Source organism: Sturnus vulgaris, chromosome 9, assembly GCF_052056855.1.
Source record: "Sturnus vulgaris isolate bStuVul1 chromosome 9, bStuVul1.hap1, whole genome shotgun sequence".
Lineage (NCBI taxonomy): Eukaryota > Metazoa > Chordata > Aves > Passeriformes > Sturnidae > Sturnus > Sturnus vulgaris.
Window position 1 is genome coordinate 19,183,605 of NC_142251.1, and position 18,193 is coordinate 19,201,797.

The following is an 18,193-nucleotide window of genomic DNA, read 5'->3' on the forward strand; positions in this document are numbered from 1 at the left end:
AGGGCAGGAAAGGAGCGGTGCCGCCGCAGCTGCGGGCAAGTGCGTCACTGACCGCCGAACCAGCCCCGGGCGGCCGTTGCGGGCAGCTCCAGCCCCGGCTCCGCTCGGCCTCGGCAGCCGTCGCCCTCCGCGGGGAGCGGCGCCTCCGCCGCTCTGCGGCCCCGCTCGTGAGTATGGTGGAACGGCTGCGGTGGGCAGCGCTCCCCGCGGAGGGCGGCGGGGCAGCCGTGAGGGGCCTGGCGGGGCACTCCGGCAGCGCCGGGGCGGGCGCGCAGAGTGACAGGTGTCAGGCTTCCCCTCCCCGGGGGCACTCCTGCAGCTCTGGCTGCGGGCCGGGCCGCGCTGTGGGACGGGAGCTGCTCCGGGGTGCTCCCGCGGCAGTCCCCGGCCGGGGCAGGGCTGGGCGCTGCCTGACAGCTCGTCCCGTAGCCGCCTTCTCTCCGCCGTGCCCTGCGGTGCCGTGTCTCCGCGCTCCCCTGGCACCGGGGAACATGTAAGCGCGGCCGGTGGCGTGAGGCGCTCCTGGGCGGCCGCGTCGTGCTGGGGTCTCCGCTGACCCGCAGGGTTTTGTCTGTGTTCCCTCACGGCAGGGCTCGCCTCTCCCTCCCCGCACTGAGAGTCCCGGCGCGGCAGGAGTGCCGGACGCGCGGCCGCAGCCATGCCGGGCGCTAAGGAGACGCGGCTGCTGCACCTCGCCGAGATGGAGAAGCTGGATAAGACCCTCTTCAGGCTGGAGCAGGGTAGGTCGGAGTGCCGGGACCAGGTGGGAAAGAAATGGCTGGGACCTTGTCATCGTCTTTGGATGGCAGTGGAGAGAGACCGCAGCCTGAAGTGGTGGAGTTTTGGGGTTGTGCGGGGGCTATTGATGGTTTGGGTTTGGTTGTGGGTTGGGTTGCTTTGTTTTGCTTTGGTTTGTTTCCACTGCAGAGCTCTATGGGCTCCACACACAGTTTAATCTGACTTGTTAAACTGCTGAGAAGAGTAGATTGGCCAAGAGCCGTCAGTCTTCATGGGACTGAAGTGCAAAGCGTTTTTTTAGATAGGCCTTGTCCTTCTCCTTTTATAGCCTGTACTTCAGTGACCTGAAATGTCCTCATAAGTCAGGGTCTCCAGTGTTTATCGTCTTATGCAGCACCCCATGTTTTAATATTATAATTTTGAAATCGCTCAGTACTGTTAGCATTTTGCAAAGTCTGCAGGTTTGAGGTACTGTTTCAGAATATAAGCTCTTTAGCAACTCCTAAATCTTGTTATCAGATTTGTTATATTATCGGGGCTGTGTGTCCTGCTGCATACTTCTAAGAACTTGATGTTCTCCCTGAGAGTGTTTTAAGTCTACTTGTAAAAAAGCTTCCAAAAACCATCCACTAATCGGTCCACTATTATGCTGGTCAGCAAATTTAGACTATATAATTAAAGCCCTTGTCTTTAAAAACATTTTTAACCGTGCAACAATTTTTATTAAGAGTTTTTGTGGGCTTTATTACAGTGTATTACTAATCTAGGAACATAGAAGAGCAAGACTTTGGTTCTTGAGAATAAAAGTTGACCTCAACTATATTGATTCCAAAATTGTCCGACCAGCCTAATGTAAGAAAATGTCAGTAGTGAAGAAGTGCAGAGTTGATCCTAACTTCCATTTTTAACTTAACCATCCAGTTGTGTAAATTTTCTTGAAAGGAGGGAAGCAGACGTGCATGGCTGTCAAACATTCAAAGTGTTCCTGCTGGTAGCAGTCTCTGAGAGGCCATAGCTAATTTTGAGCACAGCATTCCTGATGTCAGTATAACTCTTAGAGGAAATAAGATATCAATGACATATATCCCCATGCTCTAATTTTAGTAATCCCTGTAACAAAATGTCAGGCCAGTACAGAAGAGAGTGTACTGAACCTTCTAAAAGTGGTTTTATACATATATTTATTGCTTTCAAATGAGCTTAATTTTACCTGACAGACATTCAGATCGGAAAACAATTGCTTTGCCTGGTGGGTTTTGGTGTAGTGCTGATTTTTTTCATAAGAGAAATACAAAGCTGTTTAACACTTATGTTTAAGTGTATTCAGACATCGAATTCTGGTATTAGAGTCCCCATGATTCTACTTAATAAGCAAGTGGTTTTTGTCAGCTTAAGGTATTGGAACTTGTTGTCTAGATTTTATTTATTATTCTTATCTGATTCATTATCTGTGTACTAATAATTTTCTCCCTTTTTGTAAGTACTCAGGTTTCTTTTCCACCCAATTTTGTAGACTGTTAGGGCTAGTAGGTGATTTACTACACTTAACTACATGTCTGGTGTGTGCTGTGTAAGAACTTATATCTGTTTCATTCACTTGAAAGAACCCTGTAATTAGCCACTTGTGATGGTGACCCTTATACCTGCAAGTGGAAACCTTTCTAAAACCTCCTGACTAAACAGATTTTTTTGTGTCTAACTCAATAGAGTACATATTTTTGCTTTTGGGTTCTAATTTTTTAACTTAATTTTTTCTCATTATCACTTAAACTTAAGCCTCTTTCTATGTGTGTGTGTGACCTGAAGTACATATACAAGACTCCCTTTGGTTTGTTGAGCTCTCTGAAAGTTTAACAATTCATATATTGTAGATCACACACAAGTATATATAATTCTTCAGTTAAAAGCATAAGGGATTTACCTGTTTAGTGAATCCTCAATGAATAATGAAGGTATTTGAAATATTTTCTGGTTTTAAATGTGTTCCTGATTTTTTCAGATGTTTTCATGGGTCAGCCTACTATATAGACTTGGTAAACCTAAAGTACTTAAAGACTACATAATCCAAAATCTACATAAAATTGTGTGTAGTCTGATGATCATGGTGTTTTGCTGTGTTTTGTTTTTAAAACTTTATGTAGCAAAGACAAATTGGAAAGAAGATTAATGGTGCCATGTAAGTAAAGGAAAAAGGATATATGTAAAGTATGCAAAGAACAATGTTAGGAAGAAGGGGAGAGATGATGCATTTTTGAGTGCTGCAGTATAAGAAAGGTTTAAACCTATCAGAGAATGTCCAAAGAAGAGCAGTGAGGATGGTGAAGGGTCTTGAGGGGAAGCTGACTGAGGTGTGGCCCAGGCCACTTGGCCTGTTCAGCCTGGAGGAGACTGAGGGGAGACCTCACTGCAGTCTGCAGCTTCCTTGTGAGGGGCAGACACTGATGTCTGCTGGGTGATGACCAGTGACAGGACCCAAGGGAATGGCATGGAGCTGTGCCAGGGGAGGTTTAGGTTGAATATCAGGAAAAGGTTCTTACCCAGAGTGTGTCTGGCCACTGGAACAGACTCCCCAGGGAAGTGGTCACAGCACCAAGCCTGGCAGAGTTCAAGAAGCATTTGGACAATGCTCTCAGGCACATGGTGTGATTCCTGGGGAGTTCTGTACAAGGCCAGGAGTTGCACTTGAGTGATCTTTGTGAGTGCCTTCCAGCTCTAGATGTTCTATGATTCTGTGTTGTAGAAATAATAACTCTGCTGAAATTCCTGGCAGATATGATGGTGTTACTAACATGGTAGCAAATTGGGAATTGTAATAAGAGACTTGAAATACCTAGTCCTCCTGATCAAGTGATTTTACCTTTTCCGTTTCTTTCTTGAGGTTTTGAGCTACAATTCCGATTGGGCCCAACTCTTCAGGGCAAGGCCGTTACTGTGTACACAAATTATCCAGCTTCTGGAGAAGTATTTGATCGCCACAAGTTCAGGACACTATCATGGCACAATCCCACAGGGAAAGAAGATGACTCTGACAAATACTGCAAGTTGGATCTCCAAATTTCTGGGTCATACCAGTACTATTTTAGTCTTGGGTAAGTGAAATTTGTATACCTGCAGCCAAATGCAGTTTGCACCCTTGGTCTACATCTTAACCTGAAAACCCCCCTTTTTTCCATTCATTTTTAAAATTGTGACCATGGAACCAATTAAAGTCCACCAATGAAAGACAGTAACTGGTGGTTATATAGTACTTTCTGATACAGAGGTATTCTGGAGAATGTACAGAGCCAAGTTGATCAGCTTTCTGTGAATGTTGGAGAAGCAATCTGTTTTTACAAGATTTCAAATTCATCGGTATTCTGAGTATCTCAATGATTATTTTGTACTTTCTTCATTGACTTTGATGGTTGTTTTCTATCTAGCACAGAGGTTCTGGCATTCTTTACTTGCATGCTTTACTTCATGTTTTGTTTTAGTGGGACAGCTGCAGAAGAGAATTCCACTATCTGTAATAATTGTAGTCTGGTATTTTGTGTTTCTGGAAGATGGGTGGTTAAATTCTTCCAGGCTTAGGACATTTTAGCCCAGGTACCTTCCTGAGGATGGGGCTCAAAATGTAGATCTGTGTCTAATAGATGAGCAGTCACGCTTTCTGTGTTTCCATGTGCCGAAAGGAGGAACCAGTACTCCATCTCAGAAAATAACAAAGGTATCTCACTTTTCCAGAGTTTTAAGCTCTGTATCCCATATGTATTCTTTAGTAGAGAGATGATGCCTAAGAGATGAACGTTTCAATGTTTACTATTTTCTTCATGTGTCATAGAGTCCTGTTCCCCCTATCCCTCCTGCCCCTGTACGGATTACTGTGTTTCTGAAAATCTGCACTATTTGAATTCTCTCTCTGAAACTGACTGGTACAACAGGTGTTAATTATACCAATGAAAATTATTTTCTCCTAGAAATGAAAAAAGTGGTGGAGGTTACATAGTTGTGGATCCCATTTTGCATGTTGGAGCTGACAATCATGTACTGCCTTTGGATTGTGTTACCCTCCAGACGTACCTCGCTAAATGTCTGGGACCATTTCATGAATGGGAGGATAGGCTTAAAGTGGCAAAAGAAACAGGTAATGACAATACACATATTCATGGATAGAAGTTTTGGTTTTATCATCAAAACTCAAAGTTACACGGAAGAGCTTCAGTGTTAACAATTCTTCGATTCTTTGTCAGTTATATATTTTCTACTACATTCAATTTTATTAAGAGATTAAGTCAGTGAATTGATTAAAATATTGGCAAAGGTGCAAAAATTCAGGGATTGCCTAATATGGGAAACCACTTACTTGTTTTCATTTCAGATAGACTTGGAAGTTAGCAGAACCAACAGAGTGATTTTTAAAGCTTGTGTTGCATAGAATTTCAAGGAGAAGATTCAGATTCATTTACATTGGTTATTCCAAACACTAAGTACATAAGAGCAGCTTATTATGCTTCTTTCAATTAACTTGGATTAATTTTTTTTCTCATTAAATAAATGGTTTTTTTATTACATAGGTTACAACATGATTCATTTTACGCCACTACAGAAGCTTGGACTATCTAGATCATGTTATTCATTGGCTGACCAATTAGAAGTAAATCCTGAATTTTCAGACCATAATAAAAAGTGCACTTGGAGCGATATAGGAGCGCTTGTGGAGAAAATGAAAAATGAATGGAATATGCTTTGCATCACAGATGTAGTCTACAATCATACTGGTAGGATTTTCTAGATTATCTAGATTGGTCCTATAATTATATTTCATTATTTCCCTTAACTTCTCCCTCTTCAATCCATTTTTAGTAGCTGTTTTAAACAATGTAGTTGTCTCTGTCTTTGAGTCTCTCAAATCCAGGACAACTCCTTGCAGTTATAAGTGATATATCTCTATAACAGGTATAGAAGAACTTAGTATTGCTATTGAAAGAGTGAGGAGAGCCCTTCTTGAAAAGAATTAATAAGTTGTGTATCTGTATTTATATAGTATGCCTACCCTTAGGATCTGTGGTATGCAGTTCCCATATATATGAGCGGAGTCTATATTATGAATTGCTTGGTGAGCATAAGCTGAGTACTTTCTTGTTAAACAGGGTATTATGCTTGTAGCTGCTTAAAAGTAACTGCTCTAATTTGGGTGTAACATGCAGACTAGAGAGTTGGGATAAGAAGGTAGGATTAAGTTGTTGCAGCTCAGTCTGTGGGGAAAGAAAAAAGAGAGCTTTGTGTTTGGGGCAGGCTTTTTTTACGCATAGATATGTTAATACATCGAAAGTGTTACTTTTCTTAATTGCTGAAGGACAGTGGATTTTCTTTGGTGTGATCTAAAGAAATTTAAATTGTAGTACTTAATAATTTGTAATTTTTTCATTATTTGGATAATAAGTTTTCTTCATTTATAATGCAGTTGTTTCTGCATACTTTAATCCTAAAGATCATAATTACCATTCTCATAGCAGAAACTACAAGGGATTATGTAGATTGATGTCTTTTGAGGTTAAAAAATGCCTAAACATAATTTGTGAGTTTCAAGCTTTATTTGCTTTAGTTCTTTGGTGTTGACTGCTGCCAAACATTCCTGTCCAGTCAGTCTGCAACACAGTGCCTTCCCTGTCTTTTTGTTGAGAGTTACTAATTATACTTGTTGGCTCTGTGTCTGAGGGAATCGGGCCTTTAAACATCCTTCCAGTTCGGGATAAAAAATTACTTACACTTTTCAGCCAGAAGCCCAGTTTGTTTTACAGATACTTGGGGCCCTCTCATTTTTTAACAGTGTATATTTGCATGCTACTAAGGAGAATGTTTGTTTTTTGATGGACAGAAAGATTTAACTATAATAATTACACGCCAGAAAATATTTGAGAAGGAAAATGTCATTTTATTTGGCTACATTTGTAGAAAGAGTTTTTCAGGTTACATTCAGAGTTAAGGTAGTCTTCATTGAGATGGATGACTCAACATTTGTACTATGGTGAAAAGATGTTCAGAAGTGTCTTTTAAGAGGATAGAAATATCAGATGATTGTGGTCTTAGATCATTAAGCAAGGTATCCTGGATGGCTTTGTTGCCTGTTATGACCCCTCAGTTTACAGTGGTTGTATCTGTTGGTAGTTCCTGCTTTCTAGTAGAGAGAACTGTGTAAAAATGTCATTGCTTCCCCTCTGCCCCTGTGGGAGGCAGGCAGCATCACCTGCAGGACCAGGCGTTAAGCTGAGGTGTTTGGGGTTCCCTCTGTAGTGGAGCCCACACTGTGGGCACAGCAAGGAGCAGTGGCCATCAGCTCTGGGTGTCTCTGTGAGGCTTTAGTGAAAGGCAGCATCTGTGGCACAGCTCGAAAACTGAAGTCATGAGCTGATGCCTTTGGCATCTTTGCAGGATAAACTTTCAAACCCTCTCTGGTATATTCAAATAAGAAATATGTTCATGTTCGCTTTTCACCAGAAGACAGAAAAAAGACAATTGGAGTTTTTTCTTTTCTGAGCTTTCCAGGGCTGTAATAGATCATATAAAGTAGTAAAAATAAAGTTAAGTAAATTATGCATTACTTTTCTTTCACAAGAGGCTGCTATTGTACAAGGCAATATAGCACTTGAGTAAATCTTGCTTTCAAGTGCTTAGTCATATCAAACACTACCTTTTCCCAGCTTTATAAAAGATCAAGAGAAATCTTGAGTCATGAGCATCACAGCAAGATACTAGGTTTGTGTTGAATTTATGTAAAAAAATAGTAAAATCATGTAAAGTAAGTTAGTCACTTAAGAAAATAATTTCAGATTTTTCTAAGTAGAATGTAATTAATTTTAGAAAGTTTTCTGTAATTCCTCATCTTTGTATTTCCATATTCCTATATCACTTTATTCTATACACATACTCTTTACTTATTTTTTTCCTTAGCTGTAGCAAATGTACCAATGATGTTTTGGATAATTTTTCTTCTGCAGAGTTAATTTCTCTTGGTGTTGCATTGTGAATTTTTGGAGCTTACCTTCTGATCAGGAAATATCCTTCTGTTCTGTACCAGAACTAATGGAAGACTGTGTTGGCTGGTTTTTTTCCTAATGCTAACCCTTTAGGTTTAAATTATGTGTTGTCTTTTTAGAATTAATTTTATATAATTATGAAATTCCTTTATAGTAAGTTATATTTCTTGTTAAAAGAATAGAACAAGCTGGTTTTGATTTTTGGAGAAGAAAGTGGTTTTTTTTTTCAGAAGTAGTAAAGTATAAAGAATAAAAGAGCAGGAGGGAATAATCTGTTTGGCTTGGAACAGCCTTTAACAGCCTAAGCTTAATATTGCTTTACATAACTGTAAAACGTGGTGGGTTTAGTAGTAGGTTGTATTTAAACGATAAGGATCTTAATTTTCACAAATGGTTTGACCTTATAATGATGGAATTTTGTCATATTTTGAAATATAATGTAAAAAGGTGCTCGGAAGAACTGTTCACATTATAGACTGAGGTAGTGCATTTTTTTTTCCCTTTGACATTTTTGTTTTAACTTATTTGAACTAAGCAAACTTGGAGTGTTAAGTGTTATTTGTTCTGCTATAATTCTGGACACATTAGTAACTTTTCACGTTTTCAATATAATTTGTCAGGTAATTTCCCATGTGTGAAGTACTACTTCAGTTTTTCTCAGCTTTTCTAAAAACTTGTTTTTTTTTCTTAGGCTTTCTCTGAGGTTTTCTTTTTATTTTTAGTTTTATAATTTAGTTTTTCCATTCGAAATATTCATTCAGAAGAATATATGAAATTTCTTTTCAATTAAACGGTGTTGCAAAAGACTTGCAAAAATAGAAAGAAATTAACTCTTCATTTTCTTCATTGTCATACTTCCAAAATCAAAATTCTGTGCTATCTGTGTATTTACCTGTACTGCTGCATGCGTGCTGTCTATATCAGAATAGTACCCGTGTTCTAGTGAAGGCTCCTTACCTTCTCGGAGTTAATTTTTAATATACAGCCTATCTTCTGTTGCCTGCTGATGCTGCAGAGGAAGCTTGGCAAATGGACACAGAGTGTAGTGTTTGGCCTCAATGAGTGTTCCATTTGCATGCAGCAGACAGTGCACTCATCTTGCTGTGCAAGACTCAGTAACGTTGCTTCCTGCAACTCAACTTCTTTCTATGGACACAAGTGTCGCAGCTAATCCTTTCTTAAATGCCCATTTAACTATATTTTGCATTAATTATTTTTTGGGTATGTGCACTCTTCCTCTCTGTTTGTGTGTGGCATCTTGACAGGATGAAGAATATTAAAAAATAACTTTATAAAATAAGTTTGAGATGTATGTTTGGCTTTCAACACTCAAAGAATATCATTATCTTATGTTCAGTATTTGATGTATTTTTTGCAACAAAAATTTGATTTCTTTTTGGTGTTTTAGAATTGGTGATACTATTGCATATTTTAATGTAACTAACAAAACGTTTTTCTACACTCTCTGCAGCTGTATTTTTGACCCCAAAAAAATCAATCAATAATAACATTTCTGCACAAGATATTTTCTACTGATATGGGAAACTTCATTTGAAATGTGAATGAACTCTATGTGCTATAGTACCTCTGCTTCTTAGTGTTAAGATGTTTACAAAATACAATGAAGGGTTCAGCTTATGTATTTACATTTTTGTTTGGTTTCCCCCCTCCCCTCTTTCTTCACTAAGCTACTAACAGTGAATGGCTCAGGATGCATCCAGAATGTGGCTATAACCTCGTGAATTCTCCTCACCTGAAGCCAGCTTGGGTCCTGGACAGAGCTCTGTGGCATTTGACTGGTATGGTGGCTGATGGAAAGTGTATTGCCAAAGGGGTCCCTCCCTTGATTGAAAATGATCAGCACTTGAACGTAAGTGAATGAGGACTAAGTATGAGCTAATTAACTGCTTAAATAGCTGAATAAACCTTTAATATTTCTAGGGTTGTGTAAATGCACAAAAATTGGTGTGTACTTTACATGTTTACATGTTTAGTAAAATAAGCCCTTGTTCCCCCTTTTCTTTTTACTTTTCTTAATTATATTAACAAACAACCTTAGTAACTAATGCAGTTTTTATTTTTACAGTGTTTACGTAAAATAATTTATGAAGATATATATCCAAAAGTGAAACTATGGGAATTTTTCCAAGTGGATGTTAACAAAGCTGTGCAGCAATTTAAAACCCTTCTAACTCAAGGTAAAGGAAGATTATGTTGCTGAAGCATGTGAGTTTTATATTTATAATTCAAAAGACATAGATAAACTTAACAGACAGAAAACAAGAAAATGCTGTTTTTTGCTATGTGAGACATCCACTGTGCTGATTTAAGCATACAAGAATGCTTTGAGGACTAGGAAGATCTTCAAAGACCCTTTCAATGCCTTCATCCACCCACATCTTGGTTATTCTAGAATTATAAAAATTGTATGTCTATTAAATGTAATTCCTGTTTTTACTTCAAGTACTCATTTCTGTTTTGTTCTCAGGCAAAATGGGCACTAAATCTGATCCAAATCAACATCTTCAAATACTTCAGGACCCTGATTATAGACGACTTGGCTGTACTGTAGATATGAACATAGCACTGGCAACATTCATACCACACAGGTACTGTGTTACTGATTAAAAGTTAAAATCTAAGTGAAGTTAAACTTACATAGCCAAAGAAAGACATTCGTTTCAGACATGAAGAAAAACTAATTTTTGACTCCTTTTAGTAATTTGACCTACATGTTTTTAAAATATTTTTTCTAATTGTTCTCTGCTTTTAATGTCCTCCTGATAAGCAATGGCCCAGCTGCAATAGAAGAATGTTGTAACTGGTTTCGCAAGAGGATTGAGGAACTAAATGCTGAGCAATACAGGCAAACTACTCACCATCAAGACCAGGTGTTGCAATTACTGTTTTAATGCTGAATTGTTTAAAATTGCAAATAAGTGCAGGCTTTTCAATAATGCATAATTCAATTCTTTCCAGGCTGTCAATTGCCTTGTGGGGACTGTGGTTTATGAACGAATCGCTTGTCATGGTCCTAAGCTGGGACCTATCACTAGAAAACATCCCTTGGTTACCAGGTATAGATGTGTTTTCTTGTTTGTTTGGAAACTATTAGAATCTATGCAGGGAAAGCAAGTTCAAAGTTCAATAAAAGTATGCATATTTATAGAAATATGTTTTCTTTCATATGGACAAATACCACTTAGCAAATTGACAGGAGTTCTTAAGCAACAGCAGTAACTATTTCATAAATAAATATGATCAGAAAGCATGAGACAATACTTGGAGCACATCAAAGCCTTACATAGTGCAAATTGCTGTTGTAGGTGGAAGAGGAGTGGAACTAGGAAAGTTTGCACCTTTCACGTTTTATGTACTTGATGCCACTCATATCTAAAGAGCTACGGCTTTAATCTTACATTACCAGCTGACACCAAGATAGTGGCAACATCTGTTCTTGCTCCTTCAAAGCTTCCTTCAAAATAGAAAACTCTCCATCATTTATGCAAGTTGCTCTCTTTTTTATCTGTGTTATGTACAAGTCAGTTCATATCAGATACTTTAATTTCAAAGACAGTGAATTGCAGCTTAGGTTACCGTATGTGTTTGGTGCTTGTCTCTTTGTTTTCTCTTTTAATTGCCTGTCTGTTCCATAGGTATTTTACATATCCATTCAAAGAGCTGACTGTGGAGGAAGAAGAAGCTATGATACATCAGCCAGATAAAGCTTGTTATTTCATGGCTCATAATGGCTGGGTTATGGGAGATGATCCTCTTAGAAACTTTGCAGAACCGGGTTTGTAAAAGAAATTTGAATTTTTACAAACAATTTGATATTCTAGCCAAAGCAGAAAGGACTTTATTTAATCTGTCTTTTTTCCAGATATATTCCTATGAAGCTGCAGAATAGCAGATACTAAGCTTATAGCAATTTAATTTTCCATTCAGCATGCAGATGAACTGTAAGAACTGGAATTTGAGGTACAGTTTTACAAGATTTGAGAGGGAAATTACCAGCTTTCTGCCACTGAAATGGGGATGTCCTGCCTCCCCACTTTTGTCATTGTCTTTGTTGCTTACTTTGTACTTTGTTCCAACACCAGTGCTTGTTGGCATTTCCATGAGACAATGACAGTGTGGCAGAAAAACTAATGCAATGAAAAGGTGAATAGTATTTTACTGCATTAGTGAGCAAAAACTGGATCCTTGAAAAGTCCACTGAGTGGCAGTCAGGCAGTCAAGAGATGACCCAGTTAATCCAAATTAAGTATGCAGATTACTTGCAGAGGTAAAACGGAGCATGAAATCACTATGCACTAAAATATTGCATTTTGACTTCTTTGGGGACAGTGTTGAGATCCAATAAAAGCAAAAAAGCTTATGTTCAGAGTAGCCATTCACTTGGTAAACTAAATGAAACAAAGGCCAGTTTAATTGTAATTAAAAACCGTCTGAAAGTTTGAGTCTGCTTTACAGTCTAATCTGATGATACTGCAGAGTGACCTGTAGTTAAAAAACATTTAATTTCTGCAAAGTAATCTACACCCTTTCACTTAATTTTATTTATTTTCATTCTCCATATAAGGGATTGAGATAATATGTTTTATTTATTTATTTTAAGAGTGGTTTTGTTCAGTTACCTTCAGATTATTACCCTCTCTTCTCACCAGACTTGTGGTTTTTTTCCCTGTCAGTCACTGGCTTTTGTTAGCATTCTTAATTTCCATTGCAGAGGTTTCTCTTGTAACTCAGCTACAAGGTTTTTGAGTGCTTTATATTTGTGTTATGCCTTTGTTTTATACCACACATTATTTCAACTGAGAACACAATGTGAAAATGTGGTACACAAAGGCACAATAAAGGAATTGCAAAGCAAATGCAGCCAATTCTCTAAATGACCCTTTGAAAAAAATTACAGTGTACATCCAAAGAAACACATTTTTTCGGTCCATCTGGCTGTGCTGCTATTAGTGAAGAAAAGGTTTGGCTGTGCTTATGTAACTGTTTTGGGAATTTGTGGTGATTTACAGTTCCTGTTTTTTACTTACTGACTTTGGAAATCCATCTTTGGAAATCCATCACAGTTTACTGTTAATAGAAGAAAAAATTGTAAACTGTGGCTGTGACAGATAATGGTAATACAGTGATATTCTTTTTTGAATTTGGCCAGTGTGAGAAACAAAACTGCTATTTTTGTTCATTTGTTTGATGCTTTTTTCTTTTTCTGAAGTACAGTTTTTATACTACTTCGAAGAATTAAAATGAATTTTATTTCAGTTTGAAGAATTATTTCAGTATTGCTATAGAAGCTAAATATTCCCATGGAAGAGGTTGAAATTGTACATCAGTGTAGTGTATAGATTTTTGAGTTGATAGTGGTTTTTGCTATAATTTTTACTGTTCATTACAGTGTTTTTTTGCTCTCCAGCAGTAGAAAATAAAATGCCACATTTTGGTGCACATTCTATATTATATATATACACTGAAGTAATTTATTTCCTTTACAGGTTCAAACGTGTACTTGAGAAGAGAGCTCATTTGTTGGGGAGACAGTGTGAAACTGCGTTATGGTAATAAACCTGAAGACTGCCCATACCTCTGGGCACATATGAAAAAATACACTGAAATCACTGCCAAATATTTCCATGGTGTTCGTCTGGACAACTGTCACTCAACACCTATTCACGTAGCTGAGGTACGCAAAATTAAGCATGTTTGTTATAAAGCAGCTTCCTGCCTGTGAAATAGATGCTGCAGATTTCACAGCAACAGTGCAGGACTTATGTGGCAAACTTTGGATGGGAATGAATCTTCCTAAGAGCATAAAAGCAAGATTTCTTGTCTGGTGGTGTTCAGAGATGGTTTCAGCTACGTTAAACAGAAGAGTGGTGGAGCTGTTGCATCTTTTACTTATCTACTTTAGCTGAAATAAGGTGGATGTGGATGGGCCTGTCTGACTTTTCCCTCACTGAGCTGTGGATGTAGTGCAATGACTGCCAGTATCCGATATGCCAGTTTGAGCTGGAGTCATTGCCATATTTGATTGAAAGTCTGACTGGTTTATTTTTTTGGCATATATATTTTGCTATTGCTAAATTAAACAGGAAGTGCTTCACTTCACAGAATTTAAAAGCTAATTATGAATTCCTGCAAAAAATTTAGTCTGGCAGGAGTATTGCTAAGACTAGTGTTTCTTTTTTCCCTGGGAGCTAACTACATCCAGCAGCTGTACTTGCTAGTAAATTACCTTTAAATAGGTTTGGGGTAGTGCAGCTTGTTAGTGCTCAGTCTCAACTTTGTAACAGAGCTTACTTAAATCTGTGAAGTGCTCTCTAGAATAAGTTGATTTGCCCACACAAGTTGTAAGTAGCTCCTAAGTACAGACGTTTCAATACTTGTGTCATTCTTTTGTTTAGTGTTACTATTTCTGGAACAATAACTGCAAAGGCTTAGACTGGAGTGCTGCTCAGATTTCTTAGTTCAATAGGTGTCTCTTTTATCTGACCTTTTCTCTTGCATTTTGAGCTAAGATTTTGTTTTAAAACAAAGTAGTAGTTATCCCAAAGTCTACAGAAAATATCCTAGAATTACTCAATCCATAAGTAATATCTGTCAAATACAATTACGGTTTTCTGAAACTTCCACGTTATCAACATTATTAATGTGATGCATATATGAATGATTCGTTAATGTTCTGTTAACATTCGTGTTAATGTTTGTGTATACATAGCTGACAATGGATGTCTTGTATTAAAAATATATTATGATCTATAGGAGATGCTAGCAACAGCCAGATCAGTCAGACCTAATCTTTATGTGATAGCTGAACTCTTCACGGGCAGTGAGTACATTGACAATGTTTTTGTCAACCGCCTGGGAATTACCAGCCTGATTAGAGGTACAATAAGCAGTTGAAAATTATGTAGGATTGTCATGTATGGTTTGGAGTTTTAAATGTGAAACTAACATTGATATGCTTTTTTATTTTTCTTACATATTCATGTTTTTTGCTTATGCAATTACCTGTTCTTCATGTTCTGTTCAATTTCTCCTGTGTTGTATGCTAATTCTTGGTTTTGCTTATGTTTGTGTGTCCTCGTCTATGTAATTTGTTTTATTCCTTAATTTTGGCTTTCTGTTTATCTTTGCTGCATGGCATTTTCCTATTGTCCAATCCCTGCCTAGCTTTGAAACTTGTCCTTTTTTGTATCTACCTTTCCCCTTTCTGTGGCTTTTTTGGCTGTGCTTTTTGCAGTACATGCTGGACACAGCTAGAAAATTGCGAGCCGATTTGTATGTAGTGGCTGAACTGTTCACAGGAAATGAGGAGCTGGACAATATCTTTGTGAATAGGCTGGGCATTACCTCCTTAATAAGAGGTAGGCTTGCTGCATGTGTGGTCTCTTTCCAACGAGAGATTATAGATGACATGCTTTTTCCAAGAAAAGTTTTTCTACTGAATTATGCACTTTAAATTTCATACTCCATATAATCAGAAGTGCAGGTTCTGTATTGTGACTTGTGATACTTGCAAAAAATACATAAGGGAAGGCTTCCTTTGTCAGTTTGCAGAAGGTTAAATATTTCACTCTTGGAAGGAAAAAGGAGTTGTAGCACAGTTCTGCTATGTAAGTCGTGCATCGTGTCTGATTTTTGTTGCATGAGTTTTTTAAAGCCTGTGAGAAATAGTTTGATCTCTGCTTTATCTTTTGTTTTCCATTAGCTTTCTCTTCCTTAATACATTCTAGTGAATTGAATATTCCAAGGCTGTGTTTCCACACTGGAGAATATAGCTATATGTGTTTGATTTTTTATTTTTTTTTTTTATGATTGAGCATATCAAAATAACAACTTCTAAATGCCACATTAACATCTTAGTGCGTGCTGTCCTGTGTGGTAGGTATTGTTATGCAAACACTCAACTATTCTGTTTTTTAGAGGCCATGACTGCCTACAATAGCCATGAAGAGGGGAGGTTGGTCTATCGCTTTGGAGGCGAGCCTGTCGGATCTTTCGTTCAGCCACGATTGAGGCCTTTGATGCCTGCTATTGCTCATGCACTATTCATGGATATCACACATGATAATGAATGTCCAATTCAGGTGAGCACGTTTCTAAACCAAAACAAAAAAATATATTTTACCTTTAATGATCATGGAAGTCATATTTCTGAACTGTGGGAGGGCTTGATGCAGATCTGGGTATCCTGAACAGTATTGAGAACAAATGCAACTCAGCTCAAGCTTTCATGCAGAGAAAAAAAATTTATAACAATACCCTCTGACATTCAAGATTCTGTCTTTCAAGGGGAGAAGTATATAAAGTAACTAAATAAGCTGGTTTGAGTCTTCCATCCAGCTGCTGTAAGTGGTTCTGTTTCTGCTTGTTGACCTGTTCTCCTGAGCTTGTTTACAGGCAGGAATGAGAGAGTGATGGGCAGGGAGTGGTTATTTTGATGATTTTTCTGAAGTTGCTTTTCTTAGTTAATTTGTAGAAATTTTCTCCAATAATTGTACTGTAATTGAGGAAATTATGACCATGGGATTACCACTTCATTTGTTAAATTGGGTGTAACTGCTGTATGCTGAATTGGGAGGATTGAATTTTCTTGGTTTCACTATTTATTAGCAATATATTTTTTGATGCAGCACCGATCTGCATATGATGCTCTTCCTAGTGCAATGATTGTTTCCATGGCATGCTGTGCTACAGGAAGTACCAAAGGCTATGATGAACTAGTACCACACCAGGTATGTGTCTCCAGTTCAACTCCTAAGCTACCTTTAAAAATATCTTTTATTCTCATTCTAGAACATGTATTTTAATGTTGTTGGTTTGAAATTCTAAGCAGTTCTCTATCTGACATTACTTCAGATTGTCCAGCTTCATATGAAATTTGAACTTATAATACTGTTCAGACTTCAAGGTGTGATAGTTTTTATTTCCCAGAGTAGTTCACATTTGCTATTTTTTTTTTTTTAACAGATCTCAGTAGTATCAGAAGAGAGGTTTTATGCAAAATGGAATCCAGCAGCTTATCTGACTTCTGGTGAAGTTAATTTCCAAACAGGAATTCTAGCAGGAAGGCTGGCCATAAACAGGCTGCATCAGGAGCTGGGGGCTAAAGGCTTTAATCAGGCAAGAAGTGAGGGTAACACTGCAATTTCTTATGTGTGCTCTGAGTGAGCACAGTTGCAATGTTATGTCTTTTCTAGGTGTATGTAGATCAAGTTGATGAAGATATAGTTGCAGTGACAAGACACTGCCCTACCACACACCAGTCTGTTGTGGCTGTGTGTCGAACTGCCTTCAGGGATCCTAAAACTTGCTTCTACAGTAAAGAAGTACCTGAAATGTGTATCCCAGGTAAACAGACTTCTTTCCAAGAGCTATTGTCACATACAAAAATTTCAAGTTATTCATGCTTTTTTATTTGAAGACATGCAGATGAAATCCGTATGAGAACTTTCAGTATATAATGCTCCTTTTATATGTATAACATGTATCTCCCAAAAGTGGTTAAAGAATTAATAGCAGACCTGAGATGCTTAGGGTTTTCAGAAGCATTCATAGAGTGTATTCCTGCTGCAAGCTGCCCTTGAGGGTGGGGGGGGAAGTTTATGGTCCTGTCTGTGAACTAGTAATAGTTAGTAGTGAGATGGTTAATTGTACAGCCTTGAGGGGATTACTGCTTATTCTGTTATACTGGGGAAAAAGGTTAAAATTTTATCTTTTTTATTGATTCCATTGCTGTTCAGCTTTCAAATATATATAGCAACTTTGTAGCTTGAAAATACGTCTTCGTAAGAACTCTGTATTGAATAAGTTAATGTAAAGACAATATGTGTGCAGTACATACATAATATTCATTAATTATGCAGAGTATTTACTGCACTTAAAAGTAGCAAAGTATAATGACTTCTGTACATTACCTGGAAATGTTTCTGAAGAGAAGCTTTCCAAACTGGCTTTTAAAATATACTCAGTTCTCTGAGTGCATGTGTGTGCTTGTTTTAAAATCAGTCACATTACATTTTAAGATATTTACAAGAATTATATACCTTAACGTCTGTAAATTACTTAAAGGATAGAGAAAACTAGAATTTTTTTATTAATAATAAATTGTTACCCTTTAAAGGTAAACCATCTGTAGCTTCAGTTTGGAAAACAATCTAGCACAGTCTCCTAAAAGATAATAGGGCAACTAAAAAAGCTGATGACTAATAAAAGACAGGTTGTTATTCTCTCATCATCTGATTTTTATGCTTAATTTATTACAAAATAACAAAAATTGCCATTTAAAATACAATACAGAATGAGAGTGTGTAATGAATATTTATAGGATATGTAAAATACTTGCTGGATGTGTCTGTTCTTCTGCCTTATGTCAGAGACTTGTACATTGATTATTCAGCTTTTTCATTTTAGCTTTTGTGTCA

The 18,193-nt window shown here is 37.7% G+C and overlaps 1 protein-coding gene and 1 long non-coding RNA gene across 3 annotated transcripts in view; one reads left to right on the forward strand and one right to left on the reverse strand.

The window, feature by feature from the left end:
* Nucleotides 1-36: 36 nt before the first annotated feature.
* The window catches only part of AGL (amylo-alpha-1,6-glucosidase and 4-alpha-glucanotransferase), a 35,108-nt gene continuing 16,951 nt past the window's right edge, over nucleotides 37-18,193 (forward strand). The window contains exons 1-17 of one of the 2 annotated variants that reach the window (XM_014884902.2): nucleotides 37-167; nucleotides 591-740; nucleotides 3,617-3,827; nucleotides 4,695-4,861; nucleotides 5,292-5,495; nucleotides 9,443-9,624; nucleotides 9,841-9,952; nucleotides 10,243-10,363; nucleotides 10,543-10,645; nucleotides 10,734-10,831; nucleotides 11,411-11,550; nucleotides 13,262-13,449; nucleotides 15,010-15,133; nucleotides 15,693-15,856; nucleotides 16,403-16,504; nucleotides 16,740-16,892; nucleotides 16,970-17,120. In XM_014884902.2, coding sequence (XP_014740388.1) covers nucleotides 659-740; nucleotides 3,617-3,827; nucleotides 4,695-4,861; nucleotides 5,292-5,495; nucleotides 9,443-9,624; nucleotides 9,841-9,952; nucleotides 10,243-10,363; nucleotides 10,543-10,645; nucleotides 10,734-10,831; nucleotides 11,411-11,550; nucleotides 13,262-13,449; nucleotides 15,010-15,133; nucleotides 15,693-15,856; nucleotides 16,403-16,504; nucleotides 16,740-16,892; nucleotides 16,970-17,120 — 2,302 coding nt within the window. In that variant the 5' untranslated portion in view covers nucleotides 37-167; nucleotides 591-658. Of the gene's footprint in view, nucleotides 168-590; nucleotides 741-3,616; nucleotides 3,828-4,694; nucleotides 4,862-5,291; nucleotides 5,496-8,797; nucleotides 8,976-9,442; nucleotides 9,625-9,840; nucleotides 9,953-10,242; nucleotides 10,364-10,542; nucleotides 10,646-10,733; nucleotides 10,832-11,410; nucleotides 11,551-13,261; nucleotides 13,450-15,009; nucleotides 15,134-15,692; nucleotides 15,857-16,402; nucleotides 16,505-16,739; nucleotides 16,893-16,969; nucleotides 17,121-18,193 lie in introns of those variants that run through there. The other variant, XM_088170042.1, reaches the window with a different exon arrangement.
* LOC148222836 (uncharacterized) lies at nucleotides 6,632-8,785 on the reverse strand. The gene is made up of 2 exons (XR_015805438.1): nucleotides 8,712-8,785; nucleotides 6,632-7,265 (listed from the first exon to the last, which is right to left on the reverse strand). It is a non-coding gene; the product is annotated as an uncharacterized LOC148222836 (long non-coding RNA).